The sequence below is a fragment of the Diplotaxodon limnothrissa genome, linkage group LG7, assembly GCF_057381915.1.
Source record: "Diplotaxodon limnothrissa isolate DT_005_m linkage group LG7, D_limnothrissa_male_GT1.1, whole genome shotgun sequence".
In the NCBI taxonomy this organism is placed as follows: domain Eukaryota; kingdom Metazoa; phylum Chordata; class Actinopteri; order Cichliformes; family Cichlidae; genus Diplotaxodon; species Diplotaxodon limnothrissa.
The window spans coordinates 64,486,263-64,507,681 of record NC_140602.1 but is presented as its reverse complement, the minus strand read 5'-3'; the positions used below and the strand labels follow the sequence as shown (position 1 = coordinate 64,507,681).

Genomic DNA, 21,419 nt, shown 5'->3' with positions numbered 1-21,419 from the left:
ACTTCCACTCAAGGCTATCTGCTCTGGAACATCACTTAATGTTGTGGACCCTCCATGTGAACATCAAACGGACTGAAAATGAGTAGGGACAGGGTTTAGGGGCCAGACTGGAACTGGCCAATATTCCACTTCAAAAGCCAAGAAAGTGTGATCACTTGGATTGTAGCTACAGACACTGACAGTCGGAGAGGTGCTTGGTTATTGGGGCATATTAATATGTGAAAAAGTAGAAAAACAACAACATAAAGTTTGGAGCCAAAGTGGAAATCAGTACATGCAAATAGACGGGGCTCCAGTATTTGTTGTTGGGGGTTTTTTCCAAATAATCATCTTATTATTATTATTATTATTATTATTATTATTATTATTATTATTATTATTATTATAAACTTTATAAAGCACACTTAAAAACCAAGGGTATGCCAAGGTGCTTAACAAGTAAAATAGAGTATAGGAGGAGGATAATAGAAATAGGACCAAAGCAAGTACTAAATATGCAAGCAGATAACTGTCACTAATACATAGGAAAGCAACAGGTACAGAGCAAACAAGAATTTAAATGAGCATAAAAGTGCATGATATAAAATCATAAAAGAAATATTAACTAGAGGGAAAGGCAAGATTGAATAAGTGGGTTTTTAATCGTGATTTGAACAGTGCAATGGAATCAGATGCGCGGAGGTCGAGAGGAAGGGTGTTCCACAGTACCGGGGCAGCCAGAGCAAATGCACGGTCACCCCGAGACTTCAGTCGAGATCTGGGTTGGGTCAGAAGTAGTTGAGTGGCAGATCTGAGTGTTCTAGCAGGAGTATGTGGTTTGAGAAGTTCACTAAGATAACTTGGCGCTAATTTATTAATAGTTTTGAAAGTAAGAAGTAATATTTTAAATTGAATACGGTACTTTATGGGCAGCCAATGCAGGCTAGCTAGGACAGGGGTAATATGGCAAAATTTCCTGGTACCAGTTAAAAGGCGGGCTGCTGCATTTTGGACTGTTTGCAGTCTAAGAAGAAGAGAAGAGGGAAGACCATAGTACAAGGAGTTACAATAATCATTATCATTATTAGGCCTACTTCCATAATTGTTTATATATATACTTATATTTGCTGTGTGTGTGTGTGTGTGTGTGTGTGTGTGTGTGTGTGTGTGTGTGTGTGTGTGTGTGTGTGTGTGTGTGTGTGTGTGTGTGTGTGTGTGTGTGTGTGTAGTCTTATGATGAAAGAGCACAGAAAGTCACAAAATGTCAAGCTGAAATGTCATTTCCTCACAGCTGTTAAAGTCAAACATTTTGGGTGTTTGGGTCAGTTCAGACCGGTCAATACAAAAGAATTACCCTGTCAAGTTTCTCTGTGTCAGATGGTTTGAACTGAGAGGTAAAGATGAAAAGAAGCAAAGCAGGAGCCCAAACCTATTTGAGGTAACAGTAAATCAACAGCCTCGTTCAGCTTGACAACAAGCTTGGGCTTCCTCTGCTGCTGGGTCTCCACAGCAACCACAGGGATGCTGTCACCGGGGTAACCATTAGAACGGATAAAGAAAGACACAGCGTTCTGGTTATTTGTGACGTCTGAGACGTCTGTTGTGTATCACCTTGAACGGCAGCTGTAACAATAAGAATGAGCGATAAGGAAGTATGATGTTATCACAACAAACACAATAACATATTTAACGCAACAACTTCACAAGTGAACAGAGCACAAAATGAACTCTTGTTTCGTAAACACAGAAAATTACACTGATAAGGAATTCATGCACCGCAAATATCTGCTGATAAATGAAGGCAAAAGCGAGCATGTTTGTGATGTTCGGCATTCTTTTTTTTTGCTTGACAGACAGCCTCTAGCTTCTAGTCTGAGTTACACTATGTGATCAGTCACCCACAATGTTTTACAGAAATGAAATCGAGTCCCACCTGCGTGTCACAGTGGTGCCCTGCAGTTTCACGGCTTGGCGTAAGAGGCAACATTAGACATTATTTTTGTTGGCAGGATGAAAATGCATATGAGGGCTTATCGTACTGTGCCAACAGTTTACAGATAAAAAGAACCTTGAATTATCTATAATACAATTATGATCACTGGGGAATTACATGCACTAGTTGGCTGCATGAACAGACCCCTCAACAGAGAAAATAATATGGCTGCTTTGTTTGAAGTTATTTACTATTTATTAGTTCTGATTGAAAATCAGACTAATCGGATGACATGTGGATTAAATTTAGACCTCCAGCGGTTTGGCTGGTGTTTGATGTGAGAGGCCTGTGGGCTTGTCTCCCTGCTGTGTGGCCTATATTAAAATACCTAACCCACCATATAGGAAGCCATTACAAACTTGATATTATTAGACATTACTGATGTGAAATATGCAGTAGCATTGGTATATCTCTGCCAAGTGATATTTAAAGCCAGAGCTGGATGGATGATTTTGTACTTCTGGACATCAAATATGATTTGAAAGAGATCTGCAATGTGACTAAAAGAAAAAAAGAGGGTGTTTAAAGGAGATTAATGTGTAAATTGTGGTAGGATGCTGACAAATTTAGTGTGTGTGTGTGTGTGTGTGTGTGTGTGTGTGTGTGTGTGTGTGTGTGTGTGTGTGTGTGTTTTAAAGAATGGTTTACAAAGATATATATTTTTTGGTGTTTTGATGTTGTCATTTATCGGTTTCTTTATTGTTTTTTTGAGGGTCGGGTACTTTACAGAAAAGAATATAGGTGCTCTTGCCGCCTCAGCCTGTATGTACTACACTAAGAAATAGAAAAACTGAATTATGCTATATTTTCCCACAGTGTTTTTACAAAAAAAAAATGTAGATAAAATAAAAAAAATATTAAAAAGGATAAGCCTGGAAAAATGCTATATAAAGGAAGAAAGGCTGGAGATAGCCTCAGCCCCATAAAACACAGGAAGACTCGACTGGTTTTACAACTGTGTATTTTGCTAAGTTAATGTGCTGCTTTAATAATTTTGAGGTGTGTCAGACAATATCAGTCATATTTGTTCAGCAGAAACCTCGAAATAAAGAAAAATGTTTGTAGCAGGGGGAAAAAAACAAATAGGAATCTATATTTTTTGTCCTCTTAAAAACACATACTGTCTTACTTTCTGCACACTGAGGACCAAATTTGAAGCTATTTTGCAGAACTGATTAGTTTTGCACATTTAGATTTTTTGCTCATAACCTGGTCTGGCGCCTGCTGGGTCTGCAGCTTAAATTACCTCTGCAATGTTTTCTAGTAAGAACTGAACCACCATCATTACTAATATGAAGTTGCAAATCCTGCTGCATGGACACGCTTCTGGTTTCAGAGCACAGCTGAATGGGGAGAATGTGGAGGTCACTGCATCTTTCTATCCCTGCATTGGCCTCTATTTCCATATTCTCTTGGCATATTTGGTAATCCGTGCCCGCTTTTGACTGATCCAATCATATCTAAAGGATTTCATGTGGAAATATGCTGCATTACTGAAGATAAAGGCGCTTTAAGTTCCGTTTCACTGTGGGGTTTAGCACATATTTGATTGGACAAATTGTTCTTCTGCGGTGAAGAGGATCAACAATACAACAACACACAACAGACTGACTACACCACATCAACTCGTATCAAATTGGATTTCTGGGTTCAAAGGTTCAAAGTGCTTTGGAGATACAGTTAAAATGTTACACAAACTCAAATGTGCTAAAATCATAGCAACACATAATCCATAGCACAGTCACCCATAACCATTGATTGCATTTATCACATTATGCAATATCACAGTTTTGATGTAGTCTTAGCCTTGGAAAATTAGCGCAGGTTTAAAGATATTTGGGGGGCTCTCTATATGCTGGTGCATACATGCACGCAGGATCTCTTTCATGTAGACATTCCCGTGTGCTCGAACAAGGTGTCCTGTGGAATTTGTACCATATGCAAATCAACAACATTTGACACCCTAAAGTGAGAATCAATCACCTCGTCACATCCTCAAAAACTACTAAAAGTCCTCTCTCCAGCATGTCCTGGGTCTGTCCCGGGACCTCCTCCCGGTGGGACATGCCCGGAACAACTCTTCCTGGAGGCGCCCAGGAGGAATCCTTGTCAGATGCCCGAACCACCTGAACTGGCTCCTTTGGATGTGGAGGAGCAGCGGCTCCACTCTGAGCCCCTCCAAGATGGCTGAACTTCTCACCCTGTCTCACCACAACGGACCGGTACAGTGTCTCCATCACTGCAGCCGTCTGTCAATCTCCCGTTCCCTCCTGTCACTCGCGAAGAAGATCCCAAGATACTCCATTTGGGGCAGGAACTTGTCCCTGACCCGGAGTGGGCACTTCACTCTTTTCCGACTACCAAAAGTCATTAAAGATAACGTTGCAAGAAAGGGTGACTAGATGTCCTGATTTTGCTACACAGTAAGTGTTTTTATCAAACACATTACAAAAAGGATGTAAGCATCAGGATGACAAGAGCCAAAAAAGGTCAAAAGTGAAAGAGGTGTCAGAAGGAATGCAGGAAGAAAGTCAAAGTGCAGTTTTGCAGTTTTACTTAAGGTAACGACATGCTGTTGTTGGTCAGTGTAAATACAAGTGTAAAACAGCTCATGGCGAGTCATTACTGCACGGTATTCAAGAAATGTCAGAAACTTGGCAGAAAAGTATTCTTAACGTTGCTTTGTAGATCGTTAGAAGATGCCAGGTGACTAACAGGAAGCAAAATAATCCAGGGCACTCAGTTGGGAAATCTAATTGCTTGATTCATATTGTAGCTGCCTGGCAGACTGCCTCTGTGTTGCTTTGCTTCTCATCAGGAATTTGGCATTGTCTTGCAATATTTAGGCTGTCTGGCTGCTACCTACACCTACTGCTTCCCTCCATGGGAATTGTTATTAGCCTGTTAGAATGAATGGATTGTTCACAGAAGGAGCCTCAATCTCAAAGAAACTGGTACTTTTATTTTTAACTTGCGTTTAATAATAAATTCACACTCATACCTGAAGAAAGACATCCACACATTTATTTTCCCGAGGCTCAGCTATCGCAGCTACCTCCTCTCTGGCATAAATGAAAAATGTCTTTCTCAGCTCAAATAGTTCAGATTTCACAGCTCAGATTCTCACTTTTGCACAGCATGTGTCGATCCCCAGACTACAAGCAGAAGTTTTGACCCTTTATTAGCCCGCCTCAGATGCTCGGGTGAGTCCCTTCTGGCTATGCCAAAGTCCAAACTAAAAGCTAACGATGCTTTTTGTAAGGCTTGACTTTGGAACAACTTGCCTGGAGAGATACAACTCTAAGGATCAGTAAGTTTCTTTAAATCACTTCTTAGAAGACATTTTTATAGTCTTGCTATACACAGACATGTATTTAAGTGTTTTTATCTGTATCCACAGTAAAGATATTATTATAATTATACCAATTATTCTTAGTATTACCAGCAAAAATGCACAAGGGGGTTTTACCAGGCCTTCAGTACTTGTTTGCTTTTACTCATGTATGAAAACACAGACATTAATCACATTATTCCTTTCCTTTAACTACAGCATTGTGTACAGTGAGATGGCAAAATTAATTAAAAATAAACACACATTTATTGTTCTTTTTTACAATATTCTAAAAATTACAGGCTCATTACTTTTTGATGAACATTGACACGTAATGTCAACAATGTACACGTAATACAGATGTAATGTCACCCTTGGCTTTCAGATCAGCTACTACACGTAGTAATTTGTCCGAATTTTAGTTTTATAAAAAGAATTTCTAAAGCTTATGTAGCAAATTTCATCGAGATTCCATCCATTCTCTGACGCTTATACTTTTCAGGGTTGCGAGGGGGCTGGAACCTAACCCTAAGTCTTAGGGTGAGAGGCAGGGTACACCCTGGACTGGTTGCCAGTCTTAGGCAGGCAACCAGTCGCACTCACATTCTTATGGACAATTTAGAGTTTCCAATTAACCTATCCCCACTAACTGCATGTCTTCGGACTGTGGGAGGAAGCCAGAGTACCTGGAGTGAGTCCATACAAACAGGGGGAGAACATGCAAACTCCACACAGAAAGACCACAGCCTGATGCTGGAACTGAACTCAGGACCTTCTTGCTGTGAGACAATAGTGCTAACCACCATTATTACGTGTCTGTGAGTTGCACCTATACAGCCTGCTCACTGATCCTGCTCACCTTAGCTGATAATGTAGCACTCCACAATCTCATCTATGCTGGTGTGAAAAAAAACAACAACAACAAAGCAGTGACCAAAATATTAAAGACAAGATCTGAAAAACAAGTGTCCACAACCATCGCAGCTATACCCATGCAATCTGTGATCTAAAGCAGTGGTTCCCAAACATTTTTTGCTAGGCCCCCTTTGTTTTACAAGAAAAATGGGGCCAGAATTGACCCGATAAAGACCCAGCAATCTGGAGAGGATTGGATTGTGAAGCAAGGCACACATTTTAGACTTTTAACTGTTTTTTTGTAAGTTCCACAGTTCCTTCACAGCCATTCATACGACACAAGTTAAAGAGATGTACATAAGCCATTAAATGACAGAACATTCCTGTTTTTTTTCACTTACATCGACTATTCAAATGTATGATTTTTACAGTGGGTTAAAAAAAATTAAAATGAATATCAAATAAATAAAACAAATGAATAAATCATGAATAAACAACAAATTAACAACAATTTTTCACTTAAAACTATGGGCCAGTCAGCACAACAAGCTAAACAAACTTTTACTGTAAATTTCCATATTTATTTCTTACAGTTTAAGCCCAAAGCATTTATTTTTTTACATTAAAAATATATTTTCTATATTAAAATATCTGACCTAAAGCCAAACTAGTTGTTTCACCAAACTGAGCAAGTGTATGTGTGAAAAATTCAATTTGTCATTTCTTAAAGTTCATTTTGAAGTCTCACTGTAAAACTCATTCTCTGGAAATTGATTTTGCTGTCTGCTCGGGTGACATCACTTCACTGCAATACTTAAGCGCACGCACAGCAATGTTAGAGTCTGATGGCCCGCAGTTTTTCATTCTCAGCGACACATTGAATTTTAAGGAACTAATTGCATCACTGTGAGAAAGAACAAACTTTATTCAATTATGTCAGCCTAGAGGGATGTAAGATATATCGCCATCAGTAAAACATTAGAGCACATTTTTTTACCCTTCAGCTTGTATTATGTTGTGTATTAACACATCTGCTCGATCATGAGAAATGATGCGCACCACTAAACTAAACTAAGAACCAAAGTAGCTGTAAGCAACCTAAATGTCTGTAAACACAAGCGCTCAGTCTCACACATCTTTAGAGTCAGGGAGAGGTTGGGTGAGGAAGGCAATAAGTATGCACTCATGCAATAATTAAGAAACAACCACACTTGGAAGGCAGCATGGCGCCTCATCTGTGCTGCTCTGTCGCAGAGTCCCTTGTGACTGGCTTACGCAGTCATGTGATTAGCTCTGGGGCTCTCAGTAGGTCAGTCAGTCTGGCATAAACAGAACTTGGGAGACATCCTGGGCTGCTGCATTGTGCATGTGCACACACAGGCTTTAACTCAAGTGTACACACACACACACACACACACACACACACACACCAGGAGACATGTTATTCTGAGACACACAGGAAGAGTCAAGCACTCACAAGCACTAAAATTTTCAGTGGCAAAAGTAGAGGCACTATTCATACACCAATATAGCCAGACACATACATAAAACATCACTCTTTCTTCCTTCCTGTTCACAACACAAACCAACTGTGCTCATAGACAACCATGGCACCGACAAGCTTAAAGCAGGCTTCAATAAGTGTGATAACTCGAAAATACTTTTTTTCGGTATTTGGATTACATTAAAATCTTTCAGACTACAGGAATAAAAATGCACGTGACAAAGATCACGAAGCACATCAACATGCTAATGAGAACTACCATGAAAACATGAAAGTCAGGAAGGTTGGCTTGAGCGTATTTCAAAGTAACATCAGTCTCCAGCAGAGAGAGGAGATGAGGTTGTATGCAGAAACAGGTTCTGCATACATTCCTAAACAGTTGGCAGCACCAACAGCTAAAGCTAACGCTGTAGCTGTGTGTGACAAGGACCCATCTGGCCCCAGTTTTTGCTTTGTTTTTTTCAGCTGCTATGCTGTAACCATCATGTCTGATGACCACCTGAAATACTTCCCCAAGATAGACTGACAGCATGTCACAGATGAGACAGAAAAGCAAAATATTTGAGAGTTTTTTTGTTTGTTTTTCTCATTCTGGGTTTAAGTTCTGGTTTATTATAGCATGCTCCACTGCAGATGTTGCATTTATCTTATCATTAACCTCCTAAGACCCGAACTCTTTCATGGCATGCATTTTTATCTTCTCTTTGCTATTTGGGCTGATTGGGACCTGATGAATGTAAAACCAAAGACTTATCTTTTCACCTGATTTTGCTCTACAAGGGCCTGATATCCACACACACGAGGACATTCATTTTAAATTTCGATAGAAAATTGGCAGTATAATCTCCTCATAAGTGGATATCAATTCAGTATGGTCTAGACAACCCAAATTATGATGTCCACATGTATTTGGATGCCAGGTCCTAGGAGGTTAAGGGGAAATGAACTGTCTGTCTCTGTCTTCATGTTTCTGTAATTTGTGGTCTTTTTATTTTTATTTTGAATGTTAGTTTTCCTCTTACCCACTGCCTGATTAGAGCCACTTATTTTTAATTAGCTGTCTGTGCATTTACAGACCTCCCTTTTCGGTTTTGTCAGTAATAAAACCCCAAGTTTTCACTATTTGCTACATTAGTTTGAGCATAAAGGCTGTTACAAACCAAACACACTGCGATTTTGCAGCAAATTCAACCATCAACAGATGCTCTGTGAAAAAAAGTTGACTGCAAGCAATGACGAGCTGGTCCTGATGTTTCTAAACAAGACAATTAAGAAACTTCTCGGTCCATCCAGTTCCCACGAAAAGGCAACAGCAGTGAAAGTTTCCATGTTTGATCCAGGAGCTGAAACTGCGTTATGGCCGCTTTCGTCCATATTTCAGGATGTCAGTGGCAGAGTTTGGACCTGTTACAGCTGCCGTCATGGGCTGGGGTTCTGAAATGTAAATTTGAGTGTGCAGGTGCGCCTCCAGGAGAGGTGGATCCCGAAGATGGTGTGCTCGGATTGGATGATGACCTGGAGGCGGAGTATATGACAGCACGGTTGACGACGGCAATCCATCCATCCTCGTTTTTACCCCAACCAGCTGGGGCTGCAACATGCCCTGTGTTGTTTTGTGAATCCAGGAGGAAGTAGGGGTGGATCGCCTTTTCAATTGGTCACAGTTTTCTCATGTTGTGTTAGTCAGGGAGGTAAGTGATTGTTGTTTGGTTATGTTTCTTTTGGAGCAGTCGCTCCTCTGAGTTAGTTTCCTTTTGTTTGTTATTTTGGTGTGGGTCCGCCCTGAAGCCTGAGCATCTCCTGTGAATTCCATTTTGTTCCGTTCCTGTACATAAACCACTTCCTATTTTTAACTTATGGTGTGATGTGCTGCTTGGGGTCGAACGGGGGGTGGATCATCCCTCTTGTTGCGGGTGTCGGGTCACCCCTAGATGGTCCGTAACAGACTACATCTGAGAATGCAGAGAAATCCTTTCAGAGAGCCGGAAGAGTATCTGTGTGCCTAAAGTAAGACAGGATTATTTCACTATTTCCATCTCACTGTGCACACAGTACCGGTGTGCGTTTTGAGCAACAAGCCTAGTCTTTGCTAAATGCAGTGATCTGATTGGTTAGATTTGGTTATTCTGAATTCAAAAAAATCGAGATTGGGTTGAAAGAATAAATTATATAAAATAAATTATAAAAGAAAAAAAAAAAAGACTTGTTTGCCAAACTGGCCTCTTGGTACTCCCACAGCTGCTGGTTCTCAGCAGGACATTAAACATGCACGATTCAGTCAAGTCGGCCTGCAAAGTTCACTAAATACCTGCAGAAAACTGAGCATTTACTCTGTCTGATACAGCAGCTGAAAAGTTTTTCCTGCACTTAAAGTTATCTGAGCTCACTGACTTGTTCTGGAGCATTTCATTTGCATGTGACGGTGCTTGAGATTGTGATTTTTTTAACAAAGCGAGACCCTCTGGGACTGTGTGCCAACCCCAACCAAGAGGGCTAAAGCTTATTTTCACCAGGTGACAAAAGTAGAGATCAATAGGCTTTTAGCATTGTACATTTCTACAGGTATTTGTTCCTACAGCAGAATCATTGTCACCACAGTGAAGCGCTCAATCACTTTCAAAAGCTGACTTTGCTGTCGGCTTTGTCGTACTGCTTAAATAGGCTACTGAAGAAAGGAGAAAGGAACTTTCAGGATTTGTACAAATTATTGTAATTTATTTGTGCTCTATATAATTAGCTTAGCTGTATATAAAACAAAACGTGACGTAAAAGATGAGGTAAGATCAACTGAAGAAATAGCAGCTGATTCAAGACGGACACTGAATTACAACTTTCTTCCTTCACTGACTCCTTTATGCTGAAGCTGACCTAAATAGTGTATGGAATATGACACAGTCCCAATCTCCACACCCGCAGACTTTGAAGCACCTTCCCGCTAAGTCCCACTGTCAAATCCTCAAGTGCATGTGGACTCCATCGCACACATTTTGAGCCCCTTATGCACAGTTAACATAAGTCTGCCAACATTCTGCAGACATTGATGGAATTACCCAGTGTGCAGTGTTGTGACATTTAATGTGGAAATGTTTTTTAACACATAAAGAGATTCATACAGACATTTAAGCCACCGACATCATTAAATTATACCGCAAACTACCCAGCGCTACCCTTCACATGTGGTCACATCCAGTTTTAAAGAAAACCAAAACAGTGACGATCATAATGTCAGACTTAAAGCTTCAAATCAGCCGACGCTAATGTCTCAGAGCAAAGTTAGTGGCGAGCTTGATGACATATTGTGTTTAGCAGTTGTTGGAAATCAAAACTGAGCTTAAAACAGACCGAATGTTGCACTCAAATTCTTCATGCATTACAATAAGTTCCTATTCTGTGTAAAGATTGAGCAGCATTCAATATTCTCAGGTTGGGTATATGTGGATAGCTTGTGTAGTATGAAGTCATTTCTACTGCCAAATATATTACTACGACCTTTATGTTTAGTCAGTGGAGAGTGGGCATAAAGCTAAATCCATCCTATTCTGGACACTTAAAGGTCTAGGCTTATTTATTGTAGTTGTTTTTGGTCAATATTTCATTATAAAGCTGAATTTTTCCATTTTCACATCTACAGACAAAAACCCCCACAAACTTTTACTTGTTGCTATTCATTGGTTTCTGGAGACAGGCATTACCACCATCTCAGGCATGCAGAGAGGCCCACAAATCACTGTCTACCAGTGTGATCGTCTTTGTTTATGGTAATCCTGGACACAGTGGGGGCCTTCACACTTGCATTGAGCATATTCGGATTTTGAAGAACCAAAAGAAAACATTGCATCCTATTCAAATGTGATTCTGACCATGAAGCAGGGAGATTATAGCACTGTGATTCTGGACACAAGCCCCGAGAAGGCCAGGGCAAATTTTAAAAAGCGGAACACATTTGACTTTATAAGCACCATATCAGAGTACACCTGATATTTTCAGCACAATTAAAGAATGGATTCAAGATCATTTTCTTATTTACCCATATTCAGTTTCAGGTGTGGATTTTAAGAGAATTTCTATGGAACAAGCCAATCCCACGCATACAAATACGCTATAACCCCCTTAAAAGATGAGACCTTGGTTATCTCACTGCATGTCAATCAGGGAATCATGGGGACGCTGTCATTCAGGTTTACTACTAACAAGAAGGTTGCTGGTGGAACCCAGGCTCCTTCAGTCTGCGTTTCCTTAGCAAGATAAAAAGACCCCAAATATGTCCCTACTGCAATGTTAATTTGTTATAGAATAATTCATAGAAGACGTAAATGTCTGTTTACTACCAAATAAGTCACATTTAAAAAATTTTTACATAATTTTTTATCAAGACTATTTAAAATAAAAACAAGAAATGAATTAACATAAAAATAAAACAGAATTTAATAATATAACTAAGAAAATAGTGCATTTTTGATTCATTGGTATGAATGCTGTTATTACAACCATGAAAAATCAGTGGTTTCATTTAATTTTTTTCCCCATTTTGCAACCGATTGCAAGTAGTAGAAGACCTGGGTTGTGATTTTAAAGCAACCATTTCATAGACAAAGTTTGCAAGTTCACTGCCCTTGGTTGCAATAATTTTGATGTTGCCATGGTTCCCAGCTACTAGACTTAAAGTCAGAGGAAAAAATGCATCAGGGAAAGATAAATCAGATAAATTCTTTAGTTGTTAAGGTGTGGAAAAAGGAAGAGGTGGTGTTTGAAATCACTCATGCATGCAGCATAAGAGCAAATAGGTTCTTGTTTGTTTTGCAGGATTTTACAACCAAAAGATGGAAAACATGCCATCGGCCAATGGAGATAAGAATACTGCTGCTCACCGAAGATCAGCTCCTGCTTGTGTCAGGTTACCCATACTCGTTACTCACACTGGGAATAAACGCAGAATCCGCGCCACCACATGCACAAACGCACAGAAACAAGGCTGGCTGATCCGCCAAAGCTTCCCACTGTTATTATTCCAATATTTTTTCATCATAAGAGACAGGTTCATTTTAAATTTCATGTTCTCACAGTTAAAAAGCTCTCGTGTTTTACAATACCGTACTGCGGCATCAAGGAAATGTTGCTCATATTGCCTTAGAAAATGGGAGCAGCAGAGGTCAATTGATTCTTTGTTATCCAGTGTGCTCTAAACCACTCCATAAATTCATATTTCTATTTGACATGTGGGAATGCTGCACTGCACTGTATGTATTAGAGACACAGAAAGAAAAAAAAAGCTAAAAGGGATTCGGAAATTTTTTTTTCGATATTTTCAGAAAAAACACTTTGGCACCAGAAATGATCAAACATGGTAAAATCCATCTTTACAATACAGTGTCCCACCGAGTCCAGTTGTGTAAGAATAAACCAGAAACATTGTCCTACACCGATTCTTTGCTTCGGTGCTGCACTTTAAACAATTAAGGATTATGGTTTTAGTAAGCTGAGCACCTTCCTGTCTTTGACAAGATGCATCCAATGAAATTCCCCCACAGAAACAAACACACACACACACACACACACACACACACACACACACACACACACACACACACACACACACACACACACACACACACTCTTTGAACTCCAAAGCCATTAGCTTATGTGAAGTGACACACAAGGGGACAAAAAGTATTACATCATCTGCCTAAGTCCATTTACCCTTTCACAAACACACACAGAGCTACGCAAACAGTGACAGAAACAATAACACACCCAAAGCTGAACCACAGACAAGCGCACAGAAACCCTGATGTCACCGCACGACACACAAACAAGCTGTGACACACACCGCTGCAGACAAACTTGGAAAATAGGTCCACTGAGTCCCGACAGGGGTGCAGATAGAAGAGTCCGAACATACCCAAATTACACACACACACACACACACACACACACACACACACACACACACACACACACAGACGCCAGTTCAGATCCCATCTCTCGCTTCATTTCCCGCAGCCAACCTGCTGCTGCTGAGGCCTCGCTGGCGTGACAGCAAGTCTGTGATGACGGATCACCGTGGAAACGTGCATATGAGTGCGCGTTTGTGTAGTGGGAGTGTGTATAAGATGGATAGATGTCTTCACCTTGTCGCAGAAACACTAAAGATACAAATTTTTCTTGCTTTTTGAAGAGATTAAATCAACCTCAACTCAAAAGGAAGGAGTTTTAATAAATCAAAAGTCTGTGCAAAAATTTATGGTCCCTTTTAAAACAAACAGGGAGCCAATAAAATGCCAGGACAGATATGAGGCGCACATTTGGATCTAGCCAACGATCTCGCAGTAGAACTGTAAAGCATGTGAAGCCAATCTACTGCTGGGTAACAATAAATCTGTCAGGCAACAAGGCATTGCAGACAAATTTATCTCAGCAGGCCATGATTTAGATTTTTTTAATGGATTAAAGAAAATGCAACTTAACAACCAAAGTGTAAACAGCCATAATTAAAGCAGAAGGCTAGAGCTGCGTGAAAAGGTCTTAGAAATGTAACTTGGTTTAGAACACGGGGGAGAATTTTTAATGAGCACATTTTTTGACACCAGAATAAAATAACTGGTTTAAAAGCAGAGCACCAAAATAAGCATTAACTAAGAAGAAAAGAGAAGTCCAGTGCATCATGGGTCAGCCCCATGACGTCTGTGGATCCTCTGAAGGTGTATTTTTAGGCAGCAGGACAAATACCGTGGGGTCAGAGAAGCAACTGTAGACCATTTCAAAACATAATCTCACTTGATATCACAACTTTAGGCATAGATCTTGCTAACTAAGCTAGTCAATAGTGCAAGCGTTAGCTAATGGCAGCTAGTGTACCTTGTTGTGTATATATGTTCATATTGAGTTTTAAAAAAAAAAAAATGAAAGCGCTAAAATGCCAAACTATCATTGTGACTATGTCCATCTAATGTATATGGTTTTAACAAAAGATGATCTACAGTTTGCACAGATTCACCAAAATTAGATGCAGACAAGTGTTTTTAATTTTTTGCAGCAACATTCAGATTGTAGGCACTCAGACGAGCTCCACAGTCATCCGATCTCAATCCAATAGAGCAACTTTGGTATGTGGTGGAATAGAAAATTTGCATCATGGACGAGCAGTCGAAAAATCTACAACAACTGCGTGATGCCATCATGTCAATATGGACCAAAATCTCTGGCGAATGCTTCCGCCTCGATGAATCAATGCCATGAAAAATTAAGGCGGTTCTGAAGGTAAAAGAGGGCGAGTGTAATGTTGAGTTTAAAAAAAGTCACAATTTTATCAAATGTTTGTGGAGATCAAAATTGAGTTAAAACAAAACTAAATGTTAGACTTAAAGGAAGAAACAGCCTCGATTGAATGCTCCATAACCGCTGGATTAAGCTGCTTTTTGACAACAAGCATAATTTATCAGTTTATTATATGTGAAGCTTCTAACTAATGAAGCTTTTACCAGCCAGCACTTGAGAGGTTTTATGGAACCATTCCTGCCCAGCTGACAGAGCAAAGCAGTGCCTACTTTACTTAGATTTAAATCTGGTGCTAGGAATGGTCACTGGTGGGAAATCATCTCCACCCACACAAAGTGCCAGCTCTAGTGCTTCTACTGAACCGCAGTGGGAAGTGATCTAGATGAGACAAAAGCAGACTCCACTGGTATTTATTATTGAACAAAAAATATAAATAGATTCTGCTTTATGCAGCCACAGGCAGAACATCCAAACGTTACACAGAAACACCCCAGGCAGGTTTGAACCTGCAACCTTCATGTCGTCAAGCAACAGTGCTCAACTGTCACTGTTATTTATGGCCTCTCACTTTTCGTGAAGTTATCATTGGCTGTATTTATGAATTTTGCACAAAGTACATCAGCTGTGCTTTTTAAAAATCTTCAAGTCGAACTGAAAAATTGCAGCTGCACATCTCCAAGCTACAACTGACAGTATCTGATGAATCCAGGAGAACAGCAGGGCATGAGTCCCAGTAGTACACTCGGGTCATTGGCCACCCCAAAATACCTCTTAGAGGCTTTTAGTGCTCTGCACCCACACACACTCACTGCAATTATTTTTATTTTTAGATTTCAATTTTAAACCCTGGTGAAGGTAAAATGGAGAGCCACAGACTGATAGATTAGGTAGCGTCTGTTTTTTGGAGCAGAGAACTGTCACTAGGGAAATATACAATCTACTTTTATTGAATCAGAACGACAATATAAAAGCCACACAGCAATAAAAGAGTCTGAGAGTTTGATTTTGCCTGATAAATACAGAGACTCAAACAATGGAACTTGAAATTTGACTGAAAACTTGTTTTGTGACGGTGTGGTGTTAATTGGAAATTCATGTACATAACTGGGGATGTTGTTCTGGGATATATTTGGAAAAACTGAGGTATTTAAAATGGAATATCGAAATCGTGTCACTTTTACATATATCACAATAATAATAACATTATGTTATATTGATATTACTGAGATTTTGTATCAGTTTACAGAAGATGTTTCCTAATTAATAAGACAATAAATCGCTACAAAAGCTGGAAGTGAATTGTAAGAGATCATAACAACATGGCTCCACTTAGATTACATACTCAAATATCCACACTGCAGTGTGTGCTTCTGTGTGAACGACACAAAAACAGTGCATCACATAAAACTTACAAACAACATATTACTGTAAGCTCATCTCACTTTTACACAACTTTGCTTTCATTTTTGTTCCAGTTTCTGGCTAAAAATCTCATCAGGTTGTGTTTTCACACAGCTGTCAAGCCTTCGACAACTAAACACAAAAAGTCAAATTGTTAAAGACAACCATTTCCTCTGAGGAATGTCAGAAACAGGACAGGCCTCTTTGTAGTGTGACACGCACACACTCAATGAGGGAGCTCTAATTCGCTTATAAATTCCTATTAGCTGAAGTATACTCAAAACAGAACACATGACGCACTTCTGTCGCCACACAAGTGCACACTCGTACATACTCACGCACGCACTTACACAAACACGTAATCATAGTGGATTGTTGTGGTACTTTGATGCTTTTTGAACATTGTGTGCCTGTGTGTGAGTCTGTACACAGTGTGGGTGTTTGTGTGTAAAGCTGTATTGATTTTTTACTGTTTTTTTAAATTAAAAAAAAAAAAAAAGAAAGAAAGAAAGAAAGAAAGAAATGAAAACAAGCCAAAGCTGCTGCAAGATGTACCATGTGACTTTGAGCAAGCCAATGAGTGAGCTGAGTGCTTTCGATTGGCCTGGAGCACCTGATGTGCGTTTGCCCTTATTGTGTCCCCTGTGGTGGCACACTATTATCCGTGTGAGTGCATAAAACACATATGGTGTGAGCAAAGAGTGCCATTTCATTACCGGCTGTGGAAATAAGACATTAATCTGATTAAGTGTCCTCATCATTATCTTTAACCTAACTCCTATCAGTCAGTGCTTCCACCCAGCGATGACGAGACGATGACGGCGTTGATGAAATTAAAATCTTGTGCCGTTTAAGGAACTGCAGAAAGAGAATAATTGTGCGCCAATTAGTCATCATTTGTTATGTAACGGTCTGAATCATATTACACAGACACCCAGAGCAGAGTTCAACATCATCGCTAACAGTTTGCCAGTTAAAAAGACCGAACAGACTTCTGAAGTCCCTAAAAAGTGATTAGAGCACTAGTCTGAGTGACGGCACTTTACTTTAATCCTAAAGTGCAAAACACACAAACCAAAGATATGGTGCTGCACTGGTTTCTCCTTCAATCACAAGTATCTCAGTGCTCACAGCGAGGTGCTGGTTTCATAATGCCTGCTGCTAACTAACCTCTGATCTTCATAAAGCCATCCGAACCAGCGGGAGCACTGGTTTTTAAATATTCCTTGCTCACGAACCCGGAATCTAAACTAGGTTGTTGAGACCTTACAGCTCGCTAACACCTAAACTAGGTCTTGAACAGCATGTCTGATTATGCACAGTTATGAATATTTTATGTAGATTTTTTTTCTTGAGGCTGGTAAACAGAGTGTGTGTGCTGGGGTCAGAGCCATGCGGTTTGACTTTGATTTACCCAGGGGGAACAATTACCTTTGCCATCGAAAGCAATTGTTCCATTTACACAGCAATCTAAGTTCGGTTCACCAGGCACACATAATGAAGAAAAGGAGCTGCCGTGTGGAAATTGATTCCCCTAATTGCAGCCAATTGTTGAAATTAAGTTGCTTTTGATGCATGTGGAGGAATGTCTTGTATTTTTTTTTTTAAATCCTTTATCTAATGTCCAAACAGTTTTGATCCCTGTGTTGAAGGCACTTAAATTTAGCTATTTACATAAGAGATAACAGACCAGAGGCTCAGGTCAACTTCAGGATACGGTTTATGTGCACCTTCGCATTCTCATCACATACGACCAAAGAGAATATTTCAAACATTGCTATGGAAACAGAAAAAAAAATGTAATCCTATAAATATGAGATTATGTAACAAGAAACTTAAGGTACATTCGGGCTAAGCCCACCACGCTGAATATCATATACGCTGCTTTTTAATGTTGTTTAAAAAAAAAAAAGTGTTCATTCAAAGAAGATTCCAAATATCATTGATATGCCAAAAGAAATGGATTTAAAGGGAACCTATATTTTGTGTTATGATAGGGGAAATGGCTTTTTTATCAAGTTTAGATCATTTCATACTATATTTGCAAGATAATGTCTGTTGCTGGTGTATTGCAGGAGTCTGCAGTGGATGTATTTGATCTTTAATCTCCAGATAAAAACGCAGTACAAAGTGGAGGGAAATTTTCATTCTTGGCTGCTCCTCACTGAGCCTGTTTCTGCCAGAGGTTTATTCCTGTTAAAAGGGAGTTTTTCGTTCCCACTGTCACCAAGTGCTTCCTCAAATGGGCTCATTTGGTTGTTGGGATTTTCCCTGTATTATTGTAGGGTCTTTACATTACAGTATTAACTGTCTTTAGGCAACTATGCGTTTACATTTTCATAATTTGTACATGCACATGGTCTGAGGGCAGTTACAAATTTACATGAACAGTTTTGGGGAGGTTGCCTTGAGGTAGGGCTGTGCGATATGACCAAAAGCTCTTTTCCCAATATAAGACATTTATCGTCCTGACAACGATATATATCACAAAAATTTTACATTTTCTGTGAATCTCAGGCAACTCGACTTGCGTGAAATGTTTTCAGCTGGGTGTCATGTACCTGGAGTCGAGTGTTGCATAAGTTGAAACGGCTGCAATTTTCTCTGTAAGTATTTATTACACGGAAAAGCCTGTTCCAAGCTTTATTCTTTTAGCTCCTGACAGCTCTTTTTTGGCTTGTTGTCCGTAACGTGCATACTACGTGATTCATTTTATTTTGAAAAAATTCTCAACAGGATCTTCAGCTTTATTGTGAAAGGTTTATGTGGAACGACGGAGCCACACGATGGTTTTAACATCTTGTTGCTAATGACAACGCATACAAACCGTCGCTTGTCCGTCAGTAGTGTGGTTATATTAACCTCCTAAGACCCGAACTCCTCCACGGCATACATTTTTAACTTCTCTTTGATATTTGGGCATATTGGGGCCCGACGAATGTAAAAACAAAGAATTACCTGATTTTTTTTTTTTTTTTTTAACTTACAGTGGGGCAAAAAAGTATTTAATCAGCCACCGATTGTGCAAGTTCCCCCACCTAAAATGATGACAGAGGTCAGTAATTTGCACCAGAGGTACACTTCAACTGTGAGAGACAGAATGTGAAAAAAAATCCATGAATCCACATGGTAGGATTTGTAAAGAATTTATTCGTAAATCAGGGTGGAAAATAAGTATTTGGTCAATAACAAAAATACAACTCAATACTTTGTAACATAACCTTTGTTGGCAATAACAGAGGTCAAACGTTTACTATAGGTCTTTACCAGGTTTGCACACACAGTAGCTGGTATTTTGGCCCATTCCTCCATGCAGATCTTCTCGAGAGCAGTGATGTTTTGGGGCTGTCGCCGAGCAACACGGACTTTCAACTCCCGCCACAGATTTTCTATGGGGTTGAGGTCTGGAGACTGGCTAGGCCACTCCAGGACTTTCAAATGCTTCTTACGGAGCCACTCCTTTGTTGCCCGGGCGGTGTGTTTTGGATCATTGTCATGTTGGAAGACCCAGCCTCGTTTCATCTTCAAAGTTCTCACTGATGGAAGGAGGTTTTGGCTCAAAATCTCACGATACATGGCCCCATTCATTCTGTCCTTAACACGGATCAGTCATCCTGTCCCCTCGGCAGAAAAACAGCCCCATAGCATGATGTTTCCACCCCCATGCTTCACAGTAGGTATGGTGTTCTTGGGATGCAACTCAGTATTCTTCTTCCTCCAAACACGACGAGTTGACTTTATACCAAAAAGTTCTACTTTGGTTTCATCTGACCACATGACATTCTCCCAATCCTCTGCTGTATCATCCATGTGCTCTCTGGCAAACTTCAGACGGGCCTGGACATGCACTGGCTTCAGCAGCGGAACACGTCTGGCACTGCGGGATTTGATTCCCTGCCGTTATAGTGTGTTACTGATGGTGACCTTTGTTACTTTGGTCCCAGCTCTCTGCAGGTCATTCACCAGGTCCCCCCGTGTGGTTCTGGGATCTTTGCTCACCGTTCTCATGATCATTTTGACCCCACGGGATGAGATCTTGCGTGGAGCCCCAGATCGAGGGAGATTATCAGTGGTCTTGTATGTCTTCCATTTTCTGATGATTGCTCCCACAGTTGATTTTTTCACACCAAGCTGCTTGCCTATTGTAGATTCACTTTTCCCAGTCTGGTGCAGGTCTACAATACTTTTCCTGGTGTCCTTCGAAAGCTCTTTGGTCTTGGCCATGGCGGAGTTTGGAGCCTGACTGTTTGAGGCTGTGGACAGGTGTCTTTTATACAGATGATGAGTTCAAACAGGTGCCATTCATACAGGTAACGAGTGGGGGACAGAAAAGCTTCTTACAGAAGACGTTACAGGTCTGTGAGAGCCAGAGATTTTCCTTGTTTGAGGTGACCAAATACTTATTTTCCACCCTAATTTACGAATAAATTCTTTACAAATCCTACCATGTGAATTCATCGATTTTTTTTTTTTCACATTCTGTCTCTCACAGTTGAAGTGTACCTCTGGTGCAAATTACTGACCTCTGTCATCATTTTAAGTGGGGGAACTTGCACAATCGGTGGCTGACTAAATACTTTTTTGCCCCACTGTATATTTGTTTTTAAGAAAAATAAGAGCCACATATGAGGATATTCGTTTAAAATTTTGATAGGACAGTATAATGTAAGTGGATATCAGGCCCTTGTAGAGCAAAATTCACTGTTTTGGTCTAAATAACCCAAAATGTGATCATAGGAGGTTAAATATAAGAGAAAGAGAGAACTTTAATTCTACAGTGACCATCAAAACGATGAAAAAAAATATTGCTGTAAACAGTTTATTTTGCGACACAATGAAACAATCCATAGCGCAAAATGAAACGATAGACGTTTTCATATCATCATCATCCGATCTATCTATCTCTCTCTCTCATTATATCGAACAGCCCTGCCTTGAGGCGACTGTTGTTGGGATTTGATGCTATGTAAATAAAACTGGATTGAACTGATAACTTACCTGATCAAAAAATGAAATAAAATCATTCATGTGACTGTGTCATATCGACCTAAATTCACAAAAGCATCAGTTTGTAAACTTTG

The 21,419-nt window shown here is 39.9% G+C and overlaps 1 protein-coding gene across 3 annotated transcripts in view; it reads right to left on the bottom strand.

Moving 5' to 3' along the window:
- The window catches only part of kiaa1549la (KIAA1549-like a), a 107,039-nt gene that overhangs the window by 72,961 nt on the left and 12,659 nt on the right, over positions 1 to 21,419 (bottom strand). The window contains exon 2 of one of the 3 annotated variants that reach the window (XM_085358703.1): positions 8,087 to 8,130. The exons of the other annotated variants lie outside the window; for them this stretch is intronic. Coding sequence (XP_085214829.1) covers positions 8,087 to 8,130 — 44 coding nt within the window. The remainder of the gene's footprint in view (positions 1 to 8,086; positions 8,131 to 21,419) is intronic. 3 annotated transcript variants of the gene reach the window in all.